The 25,759-nt window shown below is 40.0% G+C and overlaps 1 protein-coding gene across 5 annotated transcripts in view; it reads left to right on the top strand.

The window, feature by feature from the left end:
• Positions 1-25,759, top strand: part of NEK11 (NIMA related kinase 11) — a 176,090-nt gene that overhangs the window by 103,643 nt on the left and 46,688 nt on the right. For all 5 annotated transcript variants that reach the window (XM_054019724.1, XM_054019727.1, XM_054019723.1 and 2 more), the window contains one exon: positions 21,426-21,553. In XM_054019724.1, coding sequence (XP_053875699.1) covers positions 21,426-21,553 — 128 coding nt within the window. The remainder of the gene's footprint in view (positions 1-21,425; positions 21,554-25,759) is intronic.

The following is a 25,759-nucleotide window of genomic DNA, read 5'->3' as shown; positions in this document are numbered from 1 at the left end:
CTGTTTGCTGGCAGAGATGGGAAGCATTTGAAAGGTGCCTGCCATGGTGTTGTCAAGGTTCACTGGAAAGTCAAAAGGCAGTGGACAGGTCTCTCTTTTCCTGAATCATTAACCTGTAGGCTTAGGAGAGCTCACTGTGATGTAGGCATAAGAAACCCTAGTAGCTCTCAGCATTAGTAAATTAGGTGGTGTATGGATAGATGTGTTTGTATTCCATTGAGACTGCAGGTTGTAGGATTCCGCCAGTACAGCCCCAATATGTAGGTGCATTTTTGTGCCCATGCTGTAGCAGAAGATTTAGCCATTTTGACCAATTTTCTTTAAAGGTTTGCAGTGTGTAAAACATAGTGCTTACCATGCTAGGTGTTCAGTGAGAATGCCCTGCAGCCAATGGAAGTTAACAAAACTATCAGAAGAATTTTTTTTTTAATTGCCATAAGTGTTTTTTGTCGCTAAAATTAATGCATCTTCACTCACCAGTCTGGATTAACAGGTTGTTTCCTCTTTCTACCAGGAGGCAGCAGTGTCGCAGAAGAGAGCGAAATAATTTGCTTTGCGGTATTTTCATGAAAGAAACATTGTTATTAATCATTGATAGTTATAACAATTCAGCCAGCAGTAGCCAGGTCAATGTAGATCAGCTGCATCCTTGCCCACTCAAAAGTGTAGAATTTGCTGAATAAGTGCAAAGGATTTATGATTTATAAAACAATAATTAATGAGTTATAAAACAATTTTTTTGTTATTGAAATTGTTTCCATGTAACTTAGTTTCTTCTGAACTGATTCTTTTAGTATTGATAATGGCTTCCAAGTTAGGTGCTCCAATTAACTTGGATAATTGGAGATTATTGGAGAGAAGTATAATATAGTTCAATTTAGTATTCAGTAAGAAATGTTGATGTTCCGATCTTATTTTTCTGAAAAGTAATGAGTCATTCATCATCTGAATACTTTAAAACAGGCTAGGCAAAGCAGCTGAGAATATTTTGCATTGTCAGATAATCTCCTGGGATTTTTCCATCTCTAATTTCTTTGCTTAAAAGAAAGAGGCATGAAAACTTTAGACAAAATCTTACATTGGGATTGTGTGCATATGCTTTGCTCTTTATTTAATCACTGTTAGTATTAAAAGTAAAGTAACTGAATATTTATTATTTGCTTCTGTTTAAGTTATATATAATATTGCTGATGAACAATGTTGCGTTTACTCCTGTTATGTTTTAACTATCGTATTCCAGCTCTATTCTGATCTATTAGAAAAAAGAAAACAAAGGAACTCCACTAAACCATTGCGCAACTTGCAATTTCAATAAAATTAAAACCAGCAATCTTACTAGTTTTTCTATAGATTTCATGTCCTGGCCAAATTTCAACTCAGATAATTGCATTGTAGCTGCCTAAATTCCCCTTGCATGTGTTTATTTTTCCACTTCCCATCCAGAAATACTAGTTTTCCAGCCCATATCCATTAATTATTTTTTTATATTCCCTGTATATTAAGTAACTCATTTTGTAGATTATGGGGACAAATGTGTATTGGGGTAATCCTGTATGCATATTCTCTATTGTTGCAAGTACATAACTTGGAGATATATGTTTCAAAGACCACCCCATTTTCTCATGATCATAAGGAAGAACAACCACCTGGGCTGATTTGGCTGATATGGACTTGCTTTTTGTTTTTGAAAGCCCTTATCTTCTGAAGTTTTGATTAGCTTTTACTATTCTTTTTTTTGTTCTCTCTTTGATGTGTTTCATTTAACAAAGCATCCCTATTTGTATCATGTGAATTATGGCAGTGTAATGTTTTCTGGGTATGGCTAGATGTCTTGTGATTATATATACTTTCCCTCTAAACTGCAGTATATCCGAATAAAAACAAAACTGGCTATATAATACAGCTGGTAAGTAGAGGCCAGTTTAGTGTGGGGGAGGACAAAAGATGGCACACAACAAGAGTGAAACTCTCCTCATCTATCCAGTTGTTCCCAACAGTGAAATACATCTGCATCTGGAGTGAATTGAAACACGTACAGCTGCATCTGGAGTAGAGTATGAATTTATCTATAGAGGAGGGCACAAGCTGATATAAAATAAGAGTAAAAGTCTCCTTGAAGCACAATCAGCCTTCCTGGTACAGGGGAGTATAACTAGTGCCTTTTTCTGCCACCAGTGTGAATTTGGCCCATATAGGTAGGTAGGTAGATCAGATATGTAATGCAGCTTCTGCTCTCATTCTTCTGTTTGAAAGCTACTGAAATATAATGTAAGGTAATATTATTTTATTTCTTACTCATCTAGAATAGTATAAAGATAATTTCTTTAGAATAGCAGGTGCCCATTATCCTTCTAACTAGATTCTGAGTAAGAGCTTAGATGCTGAAGGCCACATTCTGCACTAAATTTACATCTGTGTAATATGATGTAAGTCAGTGTAGCTCTGCTGGTTTACACCAGTGGAGGACCTGGCCCTTAATATTTTATTGTTCAGTTACTGTGGATAGCAGATGTATGTTCTCATGTGATGACAATGTATGTGATGGCTTTGCAAGGCAGTACCTAATAGGTTGTCAAGAGCGGTGTGGTAGTGTTAGATACACAGAAGAACAACGCTTATTCTGCCAAAGGCCTAATTCTCTTCTCACATAAGTTTCACACTCGTAAAATTGCATTGACCTCAGGAAAGTTCATCCTGATTTACATTAGCATAAATTAGGAGTAGAATTGGGTTTTAATAAAAATGGAAAATGAGGAAGAGTATATTACAAACACTCTGTCATTGTAGTCCTCATGTGAGACTCCTGTGGTGCTTCTCTGTTATTACTGCAAAATACCCTCACATTTAATTTCTGGGCTCGCCAAACTGTATCCATCTTATCATTTCATCTTTACAACAAAGTGATTCATCTAAGTGACAAAAATGGATAGAGCAATGAAAATTTAAAGCCATGTACTCTTATTTTTGGCTCAAAGTGCCACTTTACATTCATATCAATTTCACAGCTGAAAGGTCACGGTAAGCAAGAGGGGGACAAATGTTTATTATTTTTTTAAAAGTATTTATGAACCCATGCATGCAAACAAAGTTAACCCACCCATGGTATATTTCTAAATAGGAAAGGGAATATGAAGACTCTGAATAGGGTAAACATCTAACCTGGGATTGAAAGGACATATATATAACAGAATCTCAGACTTGCGGTCAAGCTCTTTTCTCTGCTACACTAGAGGAAATCTAGAATAGTTCTTCAGATAATAATTACTCCAGATTTACACTGGTGTAGCAGAACAGAATTTGGCCCACAGAGCATGTACAAGAAGGTGCACAGTTCGTGTATACAGTGAAGGATTCATGCATACTGTTGTGCAGGGCTGATTTGTGGATGGGTTGGGATCAGTAGATCTCCTACTGCTGTGAATCCTCTGATTCTCCCTTCTCTTCCACCCCCTTCCACCTTGTCCCTGTGAGGCTCTGGGGCCACAGAGCCTAATTCAACCTCAGTTCTGCAAAGCAATTAGGCACATGCTTAAGTTGAATCATGTACTTAAAGCCATCTGTCTTAAGTTGTAGTTAAGCACATGCTTAAGGATTTTTCTGAATTTGGGTCTTAGGCTGCAGTGGTGGCTGCAGAGATGCCCAGTTCCCACTCTGCAGCCTGGGGGGAAGAATTTCTTCCTTCATTACCCCTGGTTAGATCTCCAGCACCTAGATACATTATTTGGATTGAGTGCTGAAGAGGGCTTGTCCATTTGTTTTCATAGATTAATAGATTATAAGGCCAGAAGGGACCACTGAGATCATCTAGCCTGATCTCCTGTATAATACAGTCTATAGGACTTCCCTGAATTAATTTGTGTTTGAGCTAAAGCAGATCTTTTAGAATAACATCCAATCTTGATTTTAAAATTGGCAGTGATGGAGAATCCACCAGGGCCCTTGGTAAATTGTTCCAAAGACTAATTACACTCACTATTAAAAATATGTGCGTTGTTTCCAGTCTGAATTAGTCTAGCTTCAACTTCCAGCCATTGGATTGTGTTATACCTTTCTCTGCTAGATTCAAGAGCCCATTATCGTCTTTTTGTTCCCATGTAGGTACTTACAAATTGGATCAAATTGCTTCATAACATTCTCTTTGTTAAGCTAAATAGTTTGAGCTTACCACGATAAGCACATATTTCAATCCTTTAATCATGGTTGTGGCTCTTCTCTGAAACCTCTCCAATGTGTTAACATCCTGTAAGGTTCTAAAGATGTGGGTCGTCAGTTTCAACGGGTGTAGAACCTGGTGCTGTGGGGGACCTTGGGCTCTGACACTCCCTTGTCACCACCAAGGGAGACAGACAAAGTAGCACCTCACTAATCTTGAAAGGTCAGGTCTCACAGCAAGTCCTGTCAGACACCCAAGGTCTGGGGCATCTGATTGGCTTGCACCTACTACTTAAGCCAGAAAGTGACCCAGGTGGATTGACTGAGCAACTGCGTAGGCTCCCGGTGGCTGCCACATTGGACCCCACTCTTTGCTTGTCTCCTGCAATCTGGATCCAGTCTTGTTCTAGTTCCTGCTCTGCTCCCATTCCGTTCCTAGTTACTGTCTTGCTCCTTCTCTATGTCTGATCCTTGCCTCATCTCTGGTTCCTGACCTTATGCCTTGCTCTTGACCATTGGCTCTAAACCTTGGCTCAACTCCTGACTCTGACTCCAGTTCTGACCCTTGACTTGACTCCTGACCATCAGGCCAGACAACCTATGTCCCAGTTCCTAACAGTTGCCAAGACCTGCTTAGACGTCACTCTTCATAGTACCTGAATGGAGGAGAAGGGCTTGCTGCTACCCAGCAGTTCCCCCTTGGCCCTAGTCCTCCAGAAACAAGTTAACTAACTTCAGATCAGGAATCTAGCACTGTGGACCCAAGTGACTCAGTTTTCAGCAGAGGATCAGTTGCTCCACAAACAACTTGCTCATTCCTATGGAGAAGTTGCCACACTCCAGGCTCAGGGTGGACCTCCTTCACTCAAGCAGGATCCCTCAGTTCCCCTACCTGAATGCTTTGATGGTGATCACTGGAAGTTTAGGGGATTTTTGAGCCAGCGCTTTTCTTACTCTGTCCTCACATGTAACCACATAGTCCCGGCAAAGGTGGAACTGGTGGTGAGCCTACTTATAGGGGAAGTATTGCGCAGGGCTTTGCCCCTTTTAGAGCAGGGCAGTCCACTTTTTGACAAAATGGGGTGCTTTTTTGTAAGCATTCTCTGCTATATTTGATAACCTATATTGAGACTGTACTGCTGATGCAGTGCTGTGGAAGCATAGGAAAGGATTGTCAAATTACAAAGGATGAATATAAACAAATAACCCAAGTATGTAGGGACAAAATTAGTAAGGCCAAGGCACAAAATGAAATTAAACTAGCTAGAGACATAAAGGGTAACAGGAAAACATTCTACAAATATATTAGACGCAAGAGGAAGACCAAGGACAGGGGAGCCCATTACTCAATGAAGAGAGTAAAACAATAATAGAAAATGTGGAAATGACAGAAGTAATAAATGACTTTTTTGTTAGTTTTCATCAAAAAGTTTAGTAGCAATTGAACATTTAACTTAATGAATGCCAGTAAAAATGAGGTAAGATCAGAGGCTAAAATAGGGAAAGAACAAGTTAGAAATTACTTAGACAAGTTAGATGTTTTCAAGTCACCAGGTCCTGATGAAATATATCCTAGAATACTCAAGCAGCTGATGGAGGAGATATCTAAGCCATTAGTGATTATCTTTGAAAAGTCATGGAAGATGGGCGAGATTCCAGATGACTGGAAAAGGGCAAATATAGTGCCAATCTATAAAAAGGGGAATAAGGATAACCCAGGGAATTACAGACCAGCCATCTTAACTTTAGTACCTGGAAAGACAATGGAGCAAATAATTAAGCAATCAGTTTGCAAATACCTAGAAGATAATAGGATGATAAGAAACAACATGGATTTGTTAAGAACAAATCTTGTCAAATCAACCTAATAGCTTCCTTTGACAGCATAACAAACTTTTTGGATAGGGGGAAGCGGTAGATTTGGTATACTTGACTTTAGTAAGGCCTTTGATACTGTATCACATTACCTTCTCATAAACAAACTAGGGAAATGCAGTCTAGATGGAGCTACTATAAAGTAGGTGCATAACTCGTTGGAAAACCATTCCCAGAGGGTAGTTATCGGTGGTTCCCAGTCAAGCTGGAAGGATATGTCAAGTGGGGTCTCGAAGGGATCACTTCTGGGTCCGGTTCTGTTCAATATCTTCACAAATTGTGTAGATAATGGCATAGAGAGTACACTTATAAAGTTTGCGGACGATACCAAGCTGGGAGGGGTTGCAAGTGCTTTGGAGGATAGGATTGTAATTCAAAATGATCTGGACAAACTGGAGAAATGGTCTGAAGTAGATAGGATGAAATTCAATAAGGATTAATGTGAAATACTCCGCTTAGGAAGGATCAATCAGTTGCAGACATACAAAACTGCCTAGGAAGGAATACTGTGAAAGGGATCTGAGGATCATAGTGGATCACAAGTTAAATATGAGTGAACAGTATAATATTTGCAAAAAAAAGCAAACATCATTCTGGGATGTATTGGCAGGAGTGTTGTAAGTAAGACACAAGAGGTAATTCTTCTGCTCTACTCTGCGCAGATTAGGCCTCAGCTGGAGTATTGTGCCCAGTTCTGGATGCCACATTTCAGGAAACATATGGACAAATTGGAGGTCCAGAAAAGAGAAACAAAGATGGTTAAAAGTTTAAAACTACCTTCTAGCTCAACAGATCTGCTCCTTGGGAGGAATTCATCCCTGCACCAGTGCTGAACACAGTGTAGGGGCAGCTTGTGTTTCCTCTACAATGGGGCTGCAGAAGGCCAGCTTGGCTCCTGTGCAAGTTAGGTTTTTGCATGACAAGGGAATATCTGGGATGTAGCAATGTCCAGGCCACAACCAATCCTGCCCTTATAGCTGGGGCTCCTGCAGTGGGTGGCACCGAGTAGAAACTGTAATGTAACCTTAACTTAACTATGGAATCACAAGGACACGTCCATACTGTAGTCTTTATGGTTATGAGATACTATGCTAATCACACAGAGGTGCACTTAACAATTAAGTTATTATAACGATTATTCTATTATAGTTTATGTCCAGAATCAAAAAGCAAAATGTGATATTTTCTAAAGGCATTTGATGTTTGTGACGATCTCTGACATCACATCTTGGGTAATTACTTTTAGTGTGCAGTTCCCTAATATGCATGCATGCATGCAGCCATAACTCAGATGGTGTATGCTCACAATGGGGGCCCTTTAAAAATGTGGCCTAAAATTTTTAAGTCTTTGCTCCTCTCTTTCAGTTAGGTACAACATACTTAAAAATTATCCAACAAGGCTTATGAAAAACTTGAGTGAAAAATTTAACCATTAACTCTACATTTTCTTTGTATGCGTGAGAATTTCTTATTTAGATTCAGTTGAAACTTTATCCACTTGAAATTCAAAGCAATACATCCAAACCTTACAATTAGCAATGGAAATATAGAAATAATGTATGCAATTATTGTAATGTACTTTGCTATTTTGGAATTATAATGAAATCAGGGGGGTTGCCAGGTGTAATATATTGCAACATATTTATTAAGTTAATGAATTTAAAATATTATAATCAGTGGAGTATACAAAAATAAAAAGGGAATAGATTATAAAACAGAGAGACTAGGTAAATGGAGCTGACTGATGGACAAAGGTGAGAGATGAAAACTTTATAACAATTGAAAAGTGATTAGCACAAAAGAAAACAGCTAATGCCAAGATCCTCAGTAGAGCTTCTGAGAGTTTATGGCGAGAAGCAAAGATAGATTCTGCATTTCAAGTGTTTTTTACATTGGATGTAGGGAACTACTGAGTAGGAGTAGAGAGGGTATATTACCTCTTTATTTGAAACTGGTGTGACTATTACTGCAATATCGTGTCCAGTTCTGGTACTCTCAATTCAAGAAAGATGTGTTAGGAACTGGGATGTAGGCAGTCTGGCCCAATGATCAGAGCCAGAGTTAAAATCTGAAGTTGAACCAAAGGTCAGAGCCAGAATCAGAGCTGATGGTCAGGAGTGACGGTAAGGACAGGAACGAGAGATAAGGCAAAGCTCAGACACAGAGCAGGAGCAAGGCAGGAACTAGGAGCAGGAAAGAAGCAGAGCAGGAACCGGGAATGGTTGGACGCAGAACGCAGGAGACAGACAATGGGCAAATGTCCAATGCAACAGAGTCTTCACAATTGCTTGGACAATCCACCTGGGTTATTTCCTGACTTAAGCAGTGAGTGTGAGCCAATCAGGTTCCCTAGGCTTTGGGCATTCTGATAGGACTTCCTCTGGAACCCGTTCTTCCAAGATTAATGAGTGCTGCTTTGTCTCCATTCGTCATGACAAGGGAGTGTCGGAGACCTACGTCACCTGCAGCCCTGGGTGCTAGACCTGTCAAAACTGAGGCCTGGCACTCTTAGATCATCACACCACCATCCTCTTCAGACACATTCCCTTCTGGAGGTAGCACTGGGACTGTATTGTTGGGATGATCCTGGTGAAACTTTTCCTTTCTGCTGGTGCTCCAAACATGGGGTTCGAGACTGGGACTTGGCAAATTGCATGCAGACCTTTTGACAATATTTGGATCAAAAATCTTCTCCCGCCAGAAAATAACAGGGTCAGACAGTCACTTTTCAGAGCGGAGCCACACTTTAAAATAACTATATCCAAAAGCTAATCTTGGGGTGGGCAAATGGGGCACAACATTTTGATTAGCTAATTCTGTGTAATTCTGTCAGGGTCATAATTCAAAATGATCTGGACAAATTGGAGAAATGGTCTGAGGTAAACAGGATGAAGTTTAACAAAGACAAATGCAAAGTGCTCCACTTAGGTAGGAAAACTCAGTTTCACACATACAGAATGGGAAGAGACCGTCTAGGAAGGAGTACGGCAGAAAGGGATCTAGGGGTTATAGTGGACCACAAGCTAAATATGAGTCAACAGTGTGATGCTGTTGCAAAAAAAGCAAACATGATTCTGGGATGCATTAACAGGTGTGTTGTGAGCAAGACACAAGAAGTCATTCTTCCGCTCTACTCTGCGCTGGTTAGGCCTCAACTGGAGTATTGTGTCCAGTTCTGGGCACCGCATTTCAAGAAAGATGTGGAGAAATTGGAGAGGGTCCAGAGAAGAGCAACAAGAATGATTAAAGGTCTTGAGAAAATGACCTATGAAGGAAGGCTGAAAGAATTGGGTTTGTTTAGTTTGGAAAAGAGAAGACTGAGAGGGGACATGATAGCAGTTTTCAGGTATCTAAAAGGGTGTCATAAGGAAGAGGGAGAAAACTTGTTCACCTTAGCCTCTAAGGATAGAACAAGAAGCAATGGGCTTAAACTGCAGCAAGGGAAGTCTACGTTGGACATTAGGAAAAAGTTCCTAACTGTCAGGGTGGTTAAACACTGGAATAAATTGCCTAGAGAGGTTGTGGAATCTCCATCTCTGGAGATATTTAAGAGTAGGTTAAATAAATGTCTATCAGGGATGGTCTAGACAGTATTTGGTCCTGCCATGAGGGCAGGGGACTGGACTCGATGACCTCTCGAGGTCCCTTCCAGTCCTAGAATCTATGAATCTATGAATATAATTAAACTATTACTAAGAGGAAGAAAATAATGAAATCAATAGAGGCCAAATTCATCCTTCTCTATGAGTTTTAGTAGCATTACATAGGATCAGTTTGGTCCATCGAGAATATTTTATGCACAGGAACTTGGAATATAAACATAAGAACGGCCATACTGAGTCAGACCAAAGGTCCATCTAGCCCAGTATCCTGTCTTCCAACAGTGGCCAATGCCAGGTGCTTCAGAGGGAATAAACAGAACAGGTAATCATCAAGTGATCTATCCCCTGTTGCCCATTCCCAGCTTCTGAAAAACTTCACTAGATATAAGAGGAATGTAACTACACCTCTACCCCGATATAACACGACCTGATATAACACGAATTCTGATGTAACATGGTAAAGCAGTGCTCCAGGGGAGCGGTGCTGCGCACTCCGGCTGATCAAAGCACGTTCGATATAACGTGGTTTCACCTATAACGCCGTAAGATTTTTTGGCTCCTGAGGACAGCGTTATATCGAGGTAGAGGTGTATTAACAAGCCAATATAATAACATAATGATAATATTGTAATTGTTATAAAAACCATGCAACTTTACTTAAAATATGGGGCTGTGTTTACTGCCTACCGTGTGTGTTAAGTACTGCATTTATGCATAAAACCCTATCTTTTTTCTGGATAATTGGATGTGAATAATTGTATTTAGAGCACCTTATTCATGTAAGTCAATCATTAAAATATCAAAGCTGCACAGACTGAAGGAACAGCAGTTTTTCATCATTCCAGTGACCCAAATGAGATGCAAATCGTTTGATAAATGCTTTGGTGTAACTTCTCATCTTCTCTCCAAATATTCTCCTGAGAGATACATCTTCAACACTAATGCAACAAACATACTAAGAGTGGGATAAGTGTAAGCTTTTGTCTTCATTAATATAAACACTTCAAACATTTTGAAAGCATGGGGACAGCAAAATATATTCCTACACAGTTGCCATTATTTTCTGATGTGTCTTTTTTATTGCTTTTGTTTAACATCTTGGTATTAATAAATAGAACCTATATCTATCTTTATATAATCTTGATCAGCCACTTACCTGCCCACGTTCTGACTGGGTATTTTTTAAACCAACCCTGGGAGTCACTTAATTCTTTCGTTGGGTGAATGATCAGATACATTCATATATGATTCCGAACACATATAGTTAGTAAACACTAACTGAACACGAAATGAAATTAATAAGCAGTTAGAGAGTGGACACATGCTCAGATTAATTTATAATGTTTTACACAAATGTACAAATTTTGTACCAAATATTTACAAAATTTTACAGTGTTTACATAGCTTCATCAAAACTGGCTGCCAATTTTATAATAATGCGGCTATAACAGCATTTATAGAGGGGCAGAAATACAATCTATTCTGTAATTCTGTGCATAGGGCCTAACTCTTCTCTTTCTTAAGCAAGTTCAAAAGTGGTGTAACTCTCTTGTCTTCAGTGGAGGTACTCTAGTGTGAATTAGAGGAAAATCAGGCCCACCTGGTCGTGCCAATTTGGTCTGATAAAGTATTACAGGACAACAAACATATGTTATATCCCATTGGCCTACTCTCCAGTGGTCTAAAGAACCCATTTCTAGGTCGGATGGTGTCTCTGTCCCAATGCAATGAGTGTAATTCTTATAGTCAGGAGGATGCATGTGGAGTGTGGGTGTGGCCCTTTATCTGGTAGATAGGCAATGGAAAATTGTACAGATCTTGGGGCATTACTGAGGGCTGGGGTATTTGCGTGGTGGTCTAGTTCCCCATACTTTCTGAGCCTACTTGTTCCTCACAGAAGCACGTATTATTAAATACTTACATAGCAGTATAACTTTTCATTGCATTTTACAGAGGTGAGCCGAAACCCAACCAACCAACCAAAAAACAAAACAAAACACGTCAGCCATTGACTTATAAACAGAGCACATGTGATTAGGAAGCTATTGATAGACACTAAATACGGAACTCCCCGATGCAGGATTTACACATTCAGTTTGCAGATTAAAACTGTACTTCAGAGTGACTGTGCCAAATTTGGTGGTGATGTAAACAGTCAGACTTAGTAACTAAATAAGTGAAAGCTGCTCAGAAAACAAGTATAAGTGGCAACTTCCACCAATTTGGGTTTCAGTGCAAATGAAAAATAGGTACAGTATAAATACCCAAGCATATGGGATTTGACGAGGTAACAGCAAGAAAAGCGACTATTTTAGCTTAGTTTATTTTTCTATGCCCACCCACTCCTAGGACTGTAATTTTTACACTGTTTTTCATCTCTGAAGTTGACCTGCCTAATTTAAAGTTAAAAGATAGGGAAACAAAGGGCAGGAATAAATGGTCAGTTTTCAGAATGGAGAGAGGTAAATAGTGGTGTTCCTCAGGGATCTGTACTGGGACTAGTGCTGTTCAACATATTCATAAATGATCTGGAAAAAGGTATAAACAATGAGGTGGAAAATTTTGCAGATAATACAAAACTACTCGACAGTTAAGTCCAAAGCAGACTGGGAAGTGTTACAAAGGGATCTCAGAAAACTGGGTGACTGGGCAACAAAATGGCAGATGAAATTCAGTGTGGATAAATGCAAAGTAATGCACATTGGAAAACATAATGCCAACTATACATACAAAATGATGGGATCTAAATTAGCTATTACCGCTAAAGAAAGAACGTTGGGGTCGTTGTGGATAGTTCTCTGAAAACATCTGCTTAATGTGCAGTGGCAGTCAAAAAAGCTAACAGAATGTTAGGAACCATTAGTAAAGGGATAGATAATAAGAAAATATCATAATGCTACTATATAAAGCCATGGTATGCCCACGCCTTGACTACTGCATGCAGTTCTGGTTGCCCCATCTTAAAAAAAGATATATTAGAATTGGAAAAAGTTCAGCGAAAGGCAACAAAAATAATTGGAGTATGGAACAGCTTCTATATGAGAAGATTAAAAACCTGGGACTTTTCATCTTGGAAGAGAGACGACTAAGGGGGAATATGATAGAGGTCTATAAAATCATGAATGGTGTAGAGAAAGGGAATAAGGAAGTGTGATTTACTCCTTCTTATAACACAAAAATTAGGGATCACCCAATGAAATCAATAGGCAGCAGATTGAAAACAAACAAAAGGGAGTACTGGTACTACTTCACAGAATGCACAATCCACCGTGTAACTCATTGCCAGAGGATGTTGTGAAGGCCAAAAATATAACTGGGTTAAAAAAAAAATTAGATACGTTCATGGAGGATAGGTCCATCAATGGCTATGAGCCAAGATGATCAAGGGTGAAACCCCATGCTCTGGGAGTGGATGACAGGGGATGGACCACTGAAATTGTGCTGTTCTGTTAATTCCTTCTGAAGCATCTGGCATTGGCCACTGTTGGACAACAGGATACTGGGCTAGATGGACTATTGGTCTGACCCAATATGGCTGTTTTATGTTATTAAGGGTGGATCTGTTTTGTTAATCCCTGAGATATTTTTCAATCACTTGTTTTCTGATCAGCATACATCCAGCATGTACTTTCCATCCCTGTTTACATCTAAACTAAATTTACATTACATGTTAATATTTACATCCAGACTTGCATGGATAATATAGCTGCTTACACCATGTGTGAATCTGACCCATTCTCTCTGACTGCTACGGTTCCAATAGACCCTAGTCTTGAAAATATCCCTAATTTACTGCTTGAAAATGACACATTTGAATGGAATCTGGGGAGGAGGTAACTGTCTTCCCAAAATAGCAGCTAGTTATTTGATACATAAAGACTTCCTCCTTCGCACTCACTGTCATCAAACTGAGACTGATAGTAGCAGGTAGTCTCTGCTATTTACAAGAGGCATACAAAGGGATTTTTTAAAAGTTTTCTCTGACTGATCAAAAAGTTAAAAATAACCCCAGGACTAAGCATAGCTTTTAATATAGTTTTGTGGTCAGTTTTCCTTTAATGAGATGTACAGCTCTTGCTGTGCTGCTGCTGTGTTTCTGCTGGACACTATGCATGTTATAGGGCAACCTTTGAAATAATTGGATCGCCTCATGCATAAAGGAAATGGCTTCCAAAGACTGTTACTGAGTCTCCTGTGTTATCTTCGTCCTTGTACTGTTATTTCTCCCCCCACCACCATCCTCACAAGCATTTCTGAATATTTAGAACTCATACGGGAGATTATGAGGCTATCGGACCTTCGAGCTGATCTTGAACTGCAGCCACACACTCATCCATACCACTGCTGCCTCACTATTTCTTAAGTATCAGAGGGGTAGCCGTGTTAGTCTGAATCTGTAAAAAGCAACAGAGGGTCCTGTGGCACCTTTAAGACTAACAGTTAGTCTTAAAGGTGCCACAGGACCCTCTGTTGCTTTTCACTATTTCTTGCTTTTCAATGCCCACTATGAATAGAGCCGGTCAGGAAATGATTCAGTTCCCACAAAAAATGGTGATTAAAAACGATATTTTCCATTTTTGTTGCAATTTTTCTGCAGAAGGTTTTGGGTTTTATCAGAAAATCAATTTTTGTCTTGTTGCCCCAAACCAAAAAAAAAAAAAAAAATTAGCTTCAGCTGAAATGTTCTGTTTTTTGTTGAAAAAAGGCATGTCGAACATGGACGTTTCTCACAGAGATTTTCCGTATTGATAAAAAAGCTACTTTTCACTACAAAAAATATTTTGAACAAAATATCTCTAACAACTGTAACTGTGAGTCATAAGAAAACTCCAAAAAGCTCTGACTCATTTTCGAGCAAAATGTTATGTGAGCTCAGTTATTTCTGCTAGGTTCTCAGTGGCAGAGACTCATCCCAAACTGTGTAGGACTAAATTCATTCCGATTTACACGTCATGCAACTCCATTAATGTAAGACGCATTGCACAGGAGGTAAATCAGCACTAAACAAAGTCCACTGTAGATAAAAGAAAGCTCTTTCCTGCTGTTAATCCGGTCAGGGCCGGTGCAAAACTTCCACCTTGCTCCCCAGCCCCAGCCCTGCGGCAGCTCCCCGCCCCCCTCCGCCCTAAGGCCCCCCCCCCGCGGCAGTTCCCCCCTCCCCGGGGAGCTGTGCAGCAGCTCCCTACCTCAGCTCACCTCTGCTCCGCCTCCTCCCCGAGCATGCCGCCCCCATTCTAATTCTCCTCCCCTCCCAGGCTTGCAGCATCAAACAGCTGATTGGCACCACAAGCCTGGGAGGCGGGAGAAGTGGAGCGGCGACTGTGCGCTCGCGGAGGGGGCGTAGGAACGCTGTAAATAAAAAATTGGGGGCACCGCTTTTTGGCGCCCCCAAATCTTGGCGCCCTAGGCAACCGCCTAGTTTGACTTAATGGTAGCACCGGCCCTGAATCCGGTACACCAAAGTACAAAACACCTATTTTTTTTTACTTTTGTTGTATTCCTGGTTCTTGTGTTACTATAGAATTCTGTCTGTGATTTGCTATTGTCTTTGTTCTTAGAGTCACAGAAATGAGGGATAGAAAAGACCCATTGGATCATCTAGTTCATTTCCTTGGCAATACACCTTTCTTTGTTCCTACTGTGTATTTTCTAGTGTTTTCTAGTGTTTCTTCCAGTCTAGCATTAAAAGTTCCAAGCAATGGGGTTTCCACGTCTTCCCTGTGGGATGATGTATATCTCTCACTTGAAGTCAATGGGAACTTCATGCATGCAGCAATTCTCAGTGGCCCCTAGTGGTATGTCTACACTGCAAAAAACAAAACAAAAAACCTCAAACCCTGTGGCAGTGAGTCTCAAAGCTGGTGTCTACAGACTCAGGTTCGTGGGGCTCACACTACAGTGCTAAAAATAGCAGTGTAGATGTACCTGCTCGGGCTCTGAGACCCACCCACCTCACTGGGTTTTAGAGCCCAAACAGGAATGTCTATGCTGCTATTTCTAGTGCCGTAGCACAAGACTTGAGCTCTGAGTCTCACTGCCGCAGGTATTTTGCAGTGTAGAAGTAAGAGTAAATAAAAAAATATATACTGCAGGTCCTTGGGAAAAATATGCATTCATGTGCTCAAACAGATAATTGTGTGCATAAAATATATATGGATCATTGCAGATACTTGGTTTATGGAGCAACACATAAACCCTGATTTTATAAAGCTTCCTGGAGACAGCCATCATCTCTAAATCCAAATGTTGGATTAAAAAATGAATGAAACGGTGGTAGATCTGATATTGCATGTGCTTATAAACTTAACTTTCAGTGGGGGAAAAATTTCAAACCCCATTTTTACAGGTAGTTATACTCTCTCAACATGATCCTCTGAAATGTGCCTTCATGTGCTGAACACCTTATATATTTTTCATGCTTGTGATGACTGAGAATAACATACCATATTTTGGGTCATTCTGTACACTGTTTTATTTCCTCATTTACAAATAATTAAGGTATTGGTTTTCTTTTCTTAGGCCAAGGATGAGGAGGAGTACATCATGCCACAAATTTAAATTGCATGAGAAGCTCACAGCTTCAGATCTGAAAGGGATATAAAAAGGGATATAAAATATTGACAGGAAAGCCTCATGGGCTAGGCTCACTGGCCATAATTTCAAGGTTAATGATGGTAGAAAATACCTTGTCAGTGCTCAGAGTGGTCCCCATAGCAGCACCATACTTTCTATTAGAGGCGCACTACTCTGCTTTTATATCAGCCCTGACATTTCCTCAGCCTGTCCTTACACTGGATGAATTGCTGCACCTTTACAATTTTCCTTGTTTCATTAATTAGTGCCTTAAAAGCCAGTGGTAGGTGACACCCTCCTCTGAGTTGTCGCATTTTCCAAGTTGGACAATTAAGTTGGGATTTCATGCTGTGCTGCGCAGAAGAAGTGGAAGGCAAAAGGAGCTTTTTGCCTCATTCTGAGCTGCTCTACGGGCCAAAAGGTGCTCAGTGAATTGCTGTAATATATGGCAGCCTCCTGCTGCTGCTTGTGAGCTGCTCTGTAGCGTGGAGCAATCTAGAATCACCACAGTGGTATGTGCTATAGAGACACTCCTCTTGTCCCTGGCTCTACCGCCAATATGCCCGCTGCAGCAGGGCTTGCAATGGAGGGGCAGCCTAGGGCTACCTACAGTGACCCTATGTAGGACCTGCGCCAGGGAAATGCTTCTCTGGTTCCTTGGGGGCTGTTTACGGCCCCTATGCAGCAACAATGACATGGTGGCATATAGAGACTGCAGTGGAGTGAGAATCTCACCTCCAGTGCTGCAAGGTTCATTTCCAATTTAAGATCAGAACATGACATTTGAGGAAGATTCCAGCTTGTTCCTGTGTTTCAGAGGCATTACGAGGCAATGAGGGGTATACGATGTGGTACTTTTTAAGGGCCATGTTCTCAAAGGTGCCTCACCCTAGTCTTTGTTAGTGTGCATTATCACTTGTGCAGTCATATAGAATTTACATGTCCCAGGACCCATTTATGGATGCAAAGAGAACACAAATGTGTTTACGTGCATAAGTTCAACCATGTGAGTGCACAAGTGATAGTACACAAAACGTGTTCCCACGAATGTGCAAAACTTGTATGCACAAAGTAGCGTGCACATAAATGGAGGCCAGATTTTGAGAATTGTATCCTAAATGTCGTTCAATTTTCCCAAGAAGCTTCTTTTCATCCATAGACATGAAAAAAGTGCCATGTTTTGTAATGAATGGGTGAATTTATGTAATATTTTCAAATTATTTGGGGTGATGGGAGGGTTGTTTTCCTTTGATCATGGGGAAGTTTTAGATAATCTATAGCAGCTTGCAGATAAGGATCTCATTACACTTTGTAAATAATGGTAAACTGAGGCACAGAGCGGTTAAGGCCCATCTCCTCAATGGTATTTAGGTGCCTAATTCCCATCGTTTTCAATGACAGTTAGGTCCCAAAATACCCTTGAGAAACTAAGGCTAAGATGATCACAGTGAGAAAGTGTCTTGGAGGAGAAGAACTCCCAGCAGGTTTTCTGACATCCTGTCCCAGGCTCTAATTACTTGTATTATGTTAATAGAGGCTCCTTACAAAATCCTGCTGACAACAAGATTAAATTCTTTTTTACTGTTCATTACAGATGTGCATCTACTAGTTACAGTCTATGGTAGGGCACAGCCACAATAGATTTATTTAAAATATATAAATGAACTCACCCATTGTCTCCTAAATGCATGGGAGCTTCTGAATGCAATATTAATACATTAGTTATAAGCCTGACTTCAGGGTAAGAGAAAATTAAATCTGTTAATCAAGGAGTGTTTTTACCTCCCTGAAGGAAACTGCTGTTGTCACAAGGGTATCATACTACCTGGAGAAGGCTTTTAGCAATTTGGCAAACAAAATCATACAAGTTTTACATTTCTCTGTTTTCTGCAAAGTTTATCTTTTTGCAAAATGATTTGACATTTATAGTTAGGGCCCTACCAAATTCACAGCTATGAAAAGCACGTCATGGACCGTGAAATCTGGTTTCCGCCCATGAAATCTGGTCTTTTGTGTGTTTTTACTCTATACTATACAGATTTCACGGGGGAGACCAGGATTTCTCAAATTGGGGGTCCTGACCCAAAAGGAAGTTGAAGGGGGGGTCACAAGGTTATTTTAGGGGGGTTGCAGCATTGTCACCTTACTTCTGCGCTGCCTTCAGAGCAGTTTGGCCAGAAAGCAGCGGCTGTTGGCTGGGCACCCAGCTCTGAAGGCAGCACCCCGCCAGTACCAGCGCAGAAGTTAGGGTGGCAATACCATAACATGCCACTGTTACTTCTGCACTGCTGCCTTCAGAGCTGGGCGGCTGGAGAGTGGCGGCTGCTGACTGAGGTCCCAGCTCTGCAGGCAGCAGCATAGAATACCATACTATGCCATCCTTACTTTTGTGTTGCTGCTGGCAGCAGCTCTGCCTTCAGAGCTGGGCTCCTGGCCAGCAGCCGCCGCTCACCATTGCCCAGTTCTGAAGGCAGCGCTGCTGCAGCAACAGCGCAGAAATAAGGGCAGCAGTACCACAACCCTCCTACAATAACCTTGTGTGGCCCCCCCCCCCAACTCCTTTTGGAGTCAGGACTCCTAGAATTACAACACTGTGAAATTTCAGACTTAAATAGCTGAAATCATGAAATTTACTATTTTTAAAATTCTATGACCATGAAATTGACCAAAATGGACCGTGAATTTGGTAGGGCCCAATTTATAGTTTAATTTGATAAAATTACAGCATTCATTGCACAACCCTAAATGTTTTTTAGTTGATTTTTTTTTTCTTTTTTTACACTTGGGTCCACCTTTAGTACTTCAGTAGTAATAAACAGAAATGTAAGGTATTATTATTAATTATTCAGAACCACTTTCACTTGGGCGCAAACATTTACAAACATTAAGTCCCTCCGTGTCTCCAGGAGGCACTGTGGTTGCTGTTAAAACTCAATTTACTCTATCACAGCATCTGAGATCACACAGTTATTGTAAATGTAGGAAAATTCTGTAGCATCTCAGATAGCCTGGGTGATATTTGGTAAATGTTGATTTTTTTTTTTTAGGTCTCGATTAATCAAACTATCCTTATTCAGCAAAGCACTGAAACGTGTTTAACTTGAAGCAGGTGCTTTACTGAAGTAGGGCCTTCCTGGGAACAACATAGATAGATAGTAGTAGCTCCATTTTGCAGATGAGGAAGTTGAGATACAGGGACGTGAAGTGACTTGTCCTAGGGAAGCATGAGTTAGTGGCAGATCTAGAATTAGAACACTAGTATGCCTGGCTTCTAGCCAATGTCAAACAGCAATTTAATGCTAAAGCTGAGAAATATAATCCAGGAAGGCTAATTTGTAGTCCTTTCCTCTAATATTAGGCCGCCCCCACTGAATTATTATCATAGTATTTTGCAGCTGCTCCTGAGAAAGGATATTTTGCTGCATACAGTATTTTAAAGGAGAGATTTTGGTATCCTACTCTCACTCAATGTCATAACAATACATTGATATTTGAATCTAGAAAGGGCCAAGATGCTTAACTGTAAATTACTGTAACCCTATTAACTTCATTGTGGCTATGCTGATTTCCACCAGCAAGTCTATATTTCTTGGTCAAAATTGGTCAAAAGTAACTTTTCGATGAAATGTAAACAGGGTTACTCTAAGTGTTACTACACTGACATAAGGTAAACTTTAACCACAATTCATTAAAAATTATAAATGTTTAGTAGAATGTGTTTTTAAACTGTTCCATGTGGATGGTTTAAATAAGGATCTGACCATAAGCTAAAGGCCATTAAAGAGTTGTCATTTTGATTTGAAAAAAGCTTCCTAAAGGTCATAAAAAGGAGCATCAAAGTTAAAACTACATTTTGTCTGATACGCAAGCTGAAGGAAGCTTCCCAACTAAAATATCTCTAATACTATGTTCCATCCCTAGTGTATATTTTCACAAATAGTTTCTTGTTTTATATATTTGATTTGCATCCAAAATGCTGACACAGCTCCACTTGGGTTTTTCAGTCTTACAACATTTATGCAGGCAGCACAACAGCAGCATGCTTCATTGCCAGAGTTTCATTTGAGTTCTTTTTTTTTAATTCTCCCGACTTTCTAAAGAAGAATGTTTAAGTGGTGTTTCATTGTTCAGCGTGTGGGCCTCCAAGAACAAATAACTTTACCAACAAAATAATTATTATTCAATTATTGCATTGAACTGCTTCAAATTGTCTTTCTAAAGCTACACAAATAGTGAGCCCTGCACTGCACTTAAAAAAACTATCTAAAATGTGGAATATACTCATTTTTTTATGATAAAAAGGAAAAGAAATTGAAGATATATTATTTCGCCTGGGTGGGGTGAGCACAGACTCCTCCTCCTTTCAATAAGGGGTTCTTCATAGTTGTATTAAGTTCATTTATATTACATGCATGCATGTGTGGGCACACACATGAATTCACTTGAATTAGTTAATATATAATGTAGTTCTTGGAATGTGCGGAGGGCTTTTAAAGGGTTTTGTTTGTTGTTGTTATTTAAAAAGAAAGCTCATAAATCAGTCCTGGTAGTATTAATTATGATTCAAAGCTATCTGCTCTTGTAATAGAAAACTGTTCTGCTTTCCCATTCCCTGGGTGATAATTTTATCCCATTTTTACCTTACCTAGGCAGATTTTAACACTGAATTGCTGAGACCTCTTAATTATCAAAGGGCTGACATCGTGCCATACCCAAATCCTACTCCTGCTTCTGCATCCCTTTCAGATTTGTCTGGATTACCATTTGTGGACCTGTTTTAACTCCAGATAATTGCCAGTTAATTCAAGTTCACTAAGGACTTGTCAACACGGCACGGCAAAGTGCTCTAAAGGGGTGTGATTTGTAAAGTGCTCTCACTGCCCCATGTAAACCCTGCCAGCACGCTGTACAAGGTACCTAGTTTGCATTAACCTAGGTCCCTTTTAGAGCTCGCCAACAGGGTCTGTGTGGGGGTAGTTAGAGTGCTTTACAAATCACACCCCTCTCGAGCGCTTTGTCACATCGTGTAGACAAGCCTTTAAAGGACTGTAAATGCTCGTCTACACCTAGCAAACATATTTCAGGACACAAACATTTGTGGAGTGTCTAGACTAGCATTTATTGTTGGTTAATTTGCATTGATTCACAACAGGACTTAAAACAAGACCCTGGAATGCAGATTTAAAAGAATTTATCTAACTACAAACTCTTACTTCATTCCAGAGATCCCCAAAGATCCACAAGTTGCAGAAGAATATTATAACGATGTGTTTGAGTCTTGTTCGGAAACAAGTGAAGAGGAGGAGGAAAATATGGAAGTATCACAGACTGTCTCTAAAACAAATCAACAGGTATACATGCTTCTTTGTGTTAACAGCATATGTGCAAGTGCTAATTTTTCCAATTAAAATAGCAAATAGTAAAATAGCAAAGTGTCTAATCCTGAGAGGTTGAGCAGCTGACTTTGAGAACTATGGGTGTTCGGTGCCTCTTGAAATCATTGGTGGGGGGGTGAGTGAGTTAGTGAGAGACTCCTGCATCACTTCAACATTGGGGTAAAATTTCCAAAGGTGTCTTAGTGACTTAGGAGCTTGAGAGTAAAATTTTCAAAAATGACATGGGCCTTAGGAGCCCATTAAAAGCTAATGGGGTGTAGACTCCTAAATGCCTAAGTCACTTCTGAAAGTGGGTTTTAGCTTCCTGAGTCACTTAGGAGCGTCTGAAAATTTTACCCTAGACCTTCAACCTATATGTTGTATGCATTTTAATTGTACTATCTGTTTCTAATTTCAGTTGCAAGCTCTTGATGGGACTGTGACTTTTTACATTTTTATGGAACCAAACCTACTGCTACTGCTAAACAAATTATAAATAACTTCTAACTAGATGATTGCCCCAAACTGTAGTTTTTCTTCTTAAGGCACAAATAAGGTTGCTTGCTATTTTGTGTAGGGAAGTATAACTGCCTTTCTAACACTGTGTTAGGGAATCAGGAATCTATGCCATCAGTTAAACTGGGCTTAAAATGTACGCAAAAACAGTTTCACTTCTGATCTGGAAATGTCCAGGTATTAAACATAAACCAAGATACTGTTCAGATTGAACACAAAAGAAGGTGATCGGGTTTCAATTGTGTTTTGCTGCTGAAATTGTCTTAAAAAAAGAAATTGTCGTAAAAAAAGCTTACTCTTAAGACTGTGAAAACAGCACTTGATCAGCTAGATATGTCCCTTCAAAAATATGAAGCTCCTTCCCACATTGTTTTTACTACAGATGTATGAACATTCAGAAGCAGTATGTATATCCTGCTAAAGCTGCTGGGCAGTGATTTTACAAAGTAATAATTAGTCAATCAAAAATCAGTGGAATATGTCAGGGAATGCTTTTGATGTGATTGTTCAGGATCTGTAGTCTGCGGGGGCTACGTAGACTGAATCTAACAGTGGTGCATAAGCCACTCAGCCGCTTGAAAAATCTATCATAATGTACTTCCAAAAATACACTATTGCTCACTTTCATCAGCCCTTATTGTATTTTTCTTCTTAGCGCTATGGTTTAAGTTTTCATTTGACTTTCATCCACCATGTCAGAGAGTTCTATCATAAAGTGTCAGTCAGTAGTGGTTTTGAACGGCTCCTTAGAATTAACAAAAGACAGCAGATATAAATAGAATTCTTAATAATGCAGAGTAAATTAGGTATTGGCAGTCAGATTTAGGCAGAGTGACATTTAATCATTTCTTAGTGATTCACAATATAATGACAACAAGAGCTAGTAGTGGGGGTTGGGAGAAATGTTTAATTGACATCCCTTGTCAGAATCTGATCCCTCATCTACATATGCCTATTTATTTTCCTCTGCAGCACACATGCACAGATTCTGTTAACATTACGGAAAGATGTGTGTGCATAATGAGAAGAGAGAACCCCCTGTAATATCCACTTTTTTAGCACTGCTTTGTCAAAGAAGTGACTCTTTTTCTTTGGTTTCCCCCTATACCAGCATCCTTGTTGTGGCAGAGGCTGATCCTGTTTGAGAATATCAATTAATACAATCAATCTTTCACTTTTCAGGGGGGAAAAACGCTGAATTTTAAATTTTCCATTTTACAAGTGAAAAATTGGGAACTGGGCCTGATCTAAAGCCCACTGAGGTTAATGGGAGTCTTTCTATTGACTTCACTGGACTTTGGGTCGCACCAATATGAGTAAAACTAAAATCTTTTTGGTAGAGTCTGCCTTTCTAGTACATTTCAGGGACTGCTTCTGCTCCCGTTGATTTTAATGGCAAAACTCCAGTTGACTTCCGTGGGAGTACGATTGGACCCTTAATGTGGAGTGAAATATATTTGATATATTGTTCATACCCTTCCTTCCTTGAAATAACCTGAAAAAATACAACCACTAGTGAAGTGGTTTGGATGTGTGTTTTTAAATGCGTTGTACTGTGTTACCCGTGAACTCCTGCGGAGTCTTCATTCTGTCAGAAGTTTACCTTCATAGTAACAGAAGTGGCATGATCAATGAATCCTTTATTACATGCGTGGGGCACAACTCCATTTAACCTAAGGGAGGAGGGTATGCAGAGGAGCTCTGCACCTTGGCTGTCATTTGGGACAGATTCAGTGTTACAAACCTCTGCTTAATTCTCCTGCCCAAAGCCAGTTTACTCAGGTTTTGTGCAGGGGAGAGGGAAGATTTAACCTTTAATGACTTTGACAATTACTTTTCCAGGCTTCTGGCTCCCTGATGGTCTTATACATGTATTTGTTCAAGGAACACTGCTTTTCTAATTGCATGAGAGCTAACAAGAACAAATAGCAAGGGAATCTGAAAACTTTCTTTAAAAATCATCAGCAAAAAATGTTGCTGTTCAATAAAAGTTTCATGTTGGCTTTAATTTAGCTGACGTGATAATGGACACACTCCATTTCAATTGATTGTCTTGCTTTTTATGCTTGCGGTTGGTGCTAATGCTAATATAGGACTTGTCTTTGATGATTTGGTAGGGCAAAAGTCTAGTTAATTCTATACATTAGCTTCCTATTTTGAATGTCTGCTTAGGCTCCAGTGCCAGGTCAGCAGCTGGTGTAAATTGGTATAGGTCTGTGAGCTTCATCATAGCTGTGGTGAATGACACCAGTGAGAATTGGACTCAACATATCTGAGATACAGCAACAAACTGGACTTTGTTGTTCTGCATATAAAAACGCATGCAGTGTGTTTTAATATGCCAACAAACCAGACTTGGTAGACTATGGGTGCTGGCAGACTGTGTGCTGCCGTTCATCCAAGAAGTGCTCTATTAGGTTCCTAATGCATGCCTTGGCATAGACTAGTGCTGTTGGAATGCGATTCTTTACTTTTACGTTGAACGTGTCTATGCATTGTCCAGGATAGCTTCTTTGCATGGAGGAGCCCTTCCATGTTCATTTGCAAAGCCCCTTACTGCTCCTCATTAGGGCTTTGCCTTCTCAGCAAAATAGGTATATTTTTTACATTGAGGTCACTATCTTGATGTAAAATCTGAGTGGAGACAAGACACAGATAGTTTTACCTAAGGATAGCTAACTGAAATCAACCATATACCTCTCCCCCGCACTCAGCTAACTAAGATTGACCTTGCCTAGCTACGTCGAGGTAAAAACTACAGTACCTTTGATTCACCAGGATTTTAAAAACACACCGTTTTTGCAAGGAAGACAGAGCTCCAAAGGGTATGTCGACACAGGGCTAAAAGACCAATGGCACAGCCACATCTCGCAGGGTTCAGGGTCCAGGCCTAAAAATTACTGTGTAGCCATTCAGGCTCGGACTGGAGCCCAAGCCCTGGGGCCCTCCACCCTTAGTGTCCTAGAGCGTGCACTCCAGCCTGAGTCCAAACATCTACACAGCAATTTTTCAGCCCTGGATGCTGAGCCATGCAAGCTTGAGTCAACTGACCCAGGCCAACTGTGGGGGGTTTTAATCCCTGTGTAGACTTACTCTAAGTCTTGCTTGAAGATCTGTTGTGAGGTCTATAGAAAATGGGCTACCTGATAATGACATGCTAGAGGATCCATTTGGGAATAGTTAACATAATCTCCTATAGGTAGTGCCGAGCCCCTTACCCAGCTATCTATCTGTCTTTAGATTGTCCATTCCTTGGGGACTTCTTTTCATTGTTGGTGCTACTGGAAATAAATAATAATTATGTAAAAACTCAATTTGTGGGGATAGTGAGGAAGGAGAATTCAGGCACTGTATCCTTCCACCAGTTCCTATTAGACAGAGAAAACAAGGAGACAGTTATAAACACTTTTCCCCTGCAATTTTGAATATATTCCTTGTTTGTTAATTTTTTTAAACCCCCATTTCACTTTTTAAAAAAGAGCTCTTTAGTCATTGATACCTCCCGGATCCCGGATGGGTGAATCTAAGCCAATTAAAGATATTAAACCCTTCCTTTTTTAACTTTGACAGCAGTAAATTATTTCAAAGCAGCTCCTCAAACTGTGGTTGAAAAGGCATCTTAGTGCTTTGAGGGTTGGGCAGTTTAAAACTGTCACTTTTCTCCTC

The sequence above is a fragment of the Malaclemys terrapin genome, chromosome 2 (genome assembly GCF_027887155.1).
Source record: "Malaclemys terrapin pileata isolate rMalTer1 chromosome 2, rMalTer1.hap1, whole genome shotgun sequence".
In the NCBI taxonomy this organism is placed as follows: domain Eukaryota; kingdom Metazoa; phylum Chordata; order Testudines; family Emydidae; genus Malaclemys; species Malaclemys terrapin.
The sequence above is the reverse complement of the archived record's forward strand: the minus strand, read 5'-3'. Positions and strand labels throughout refer to the sequence as shown.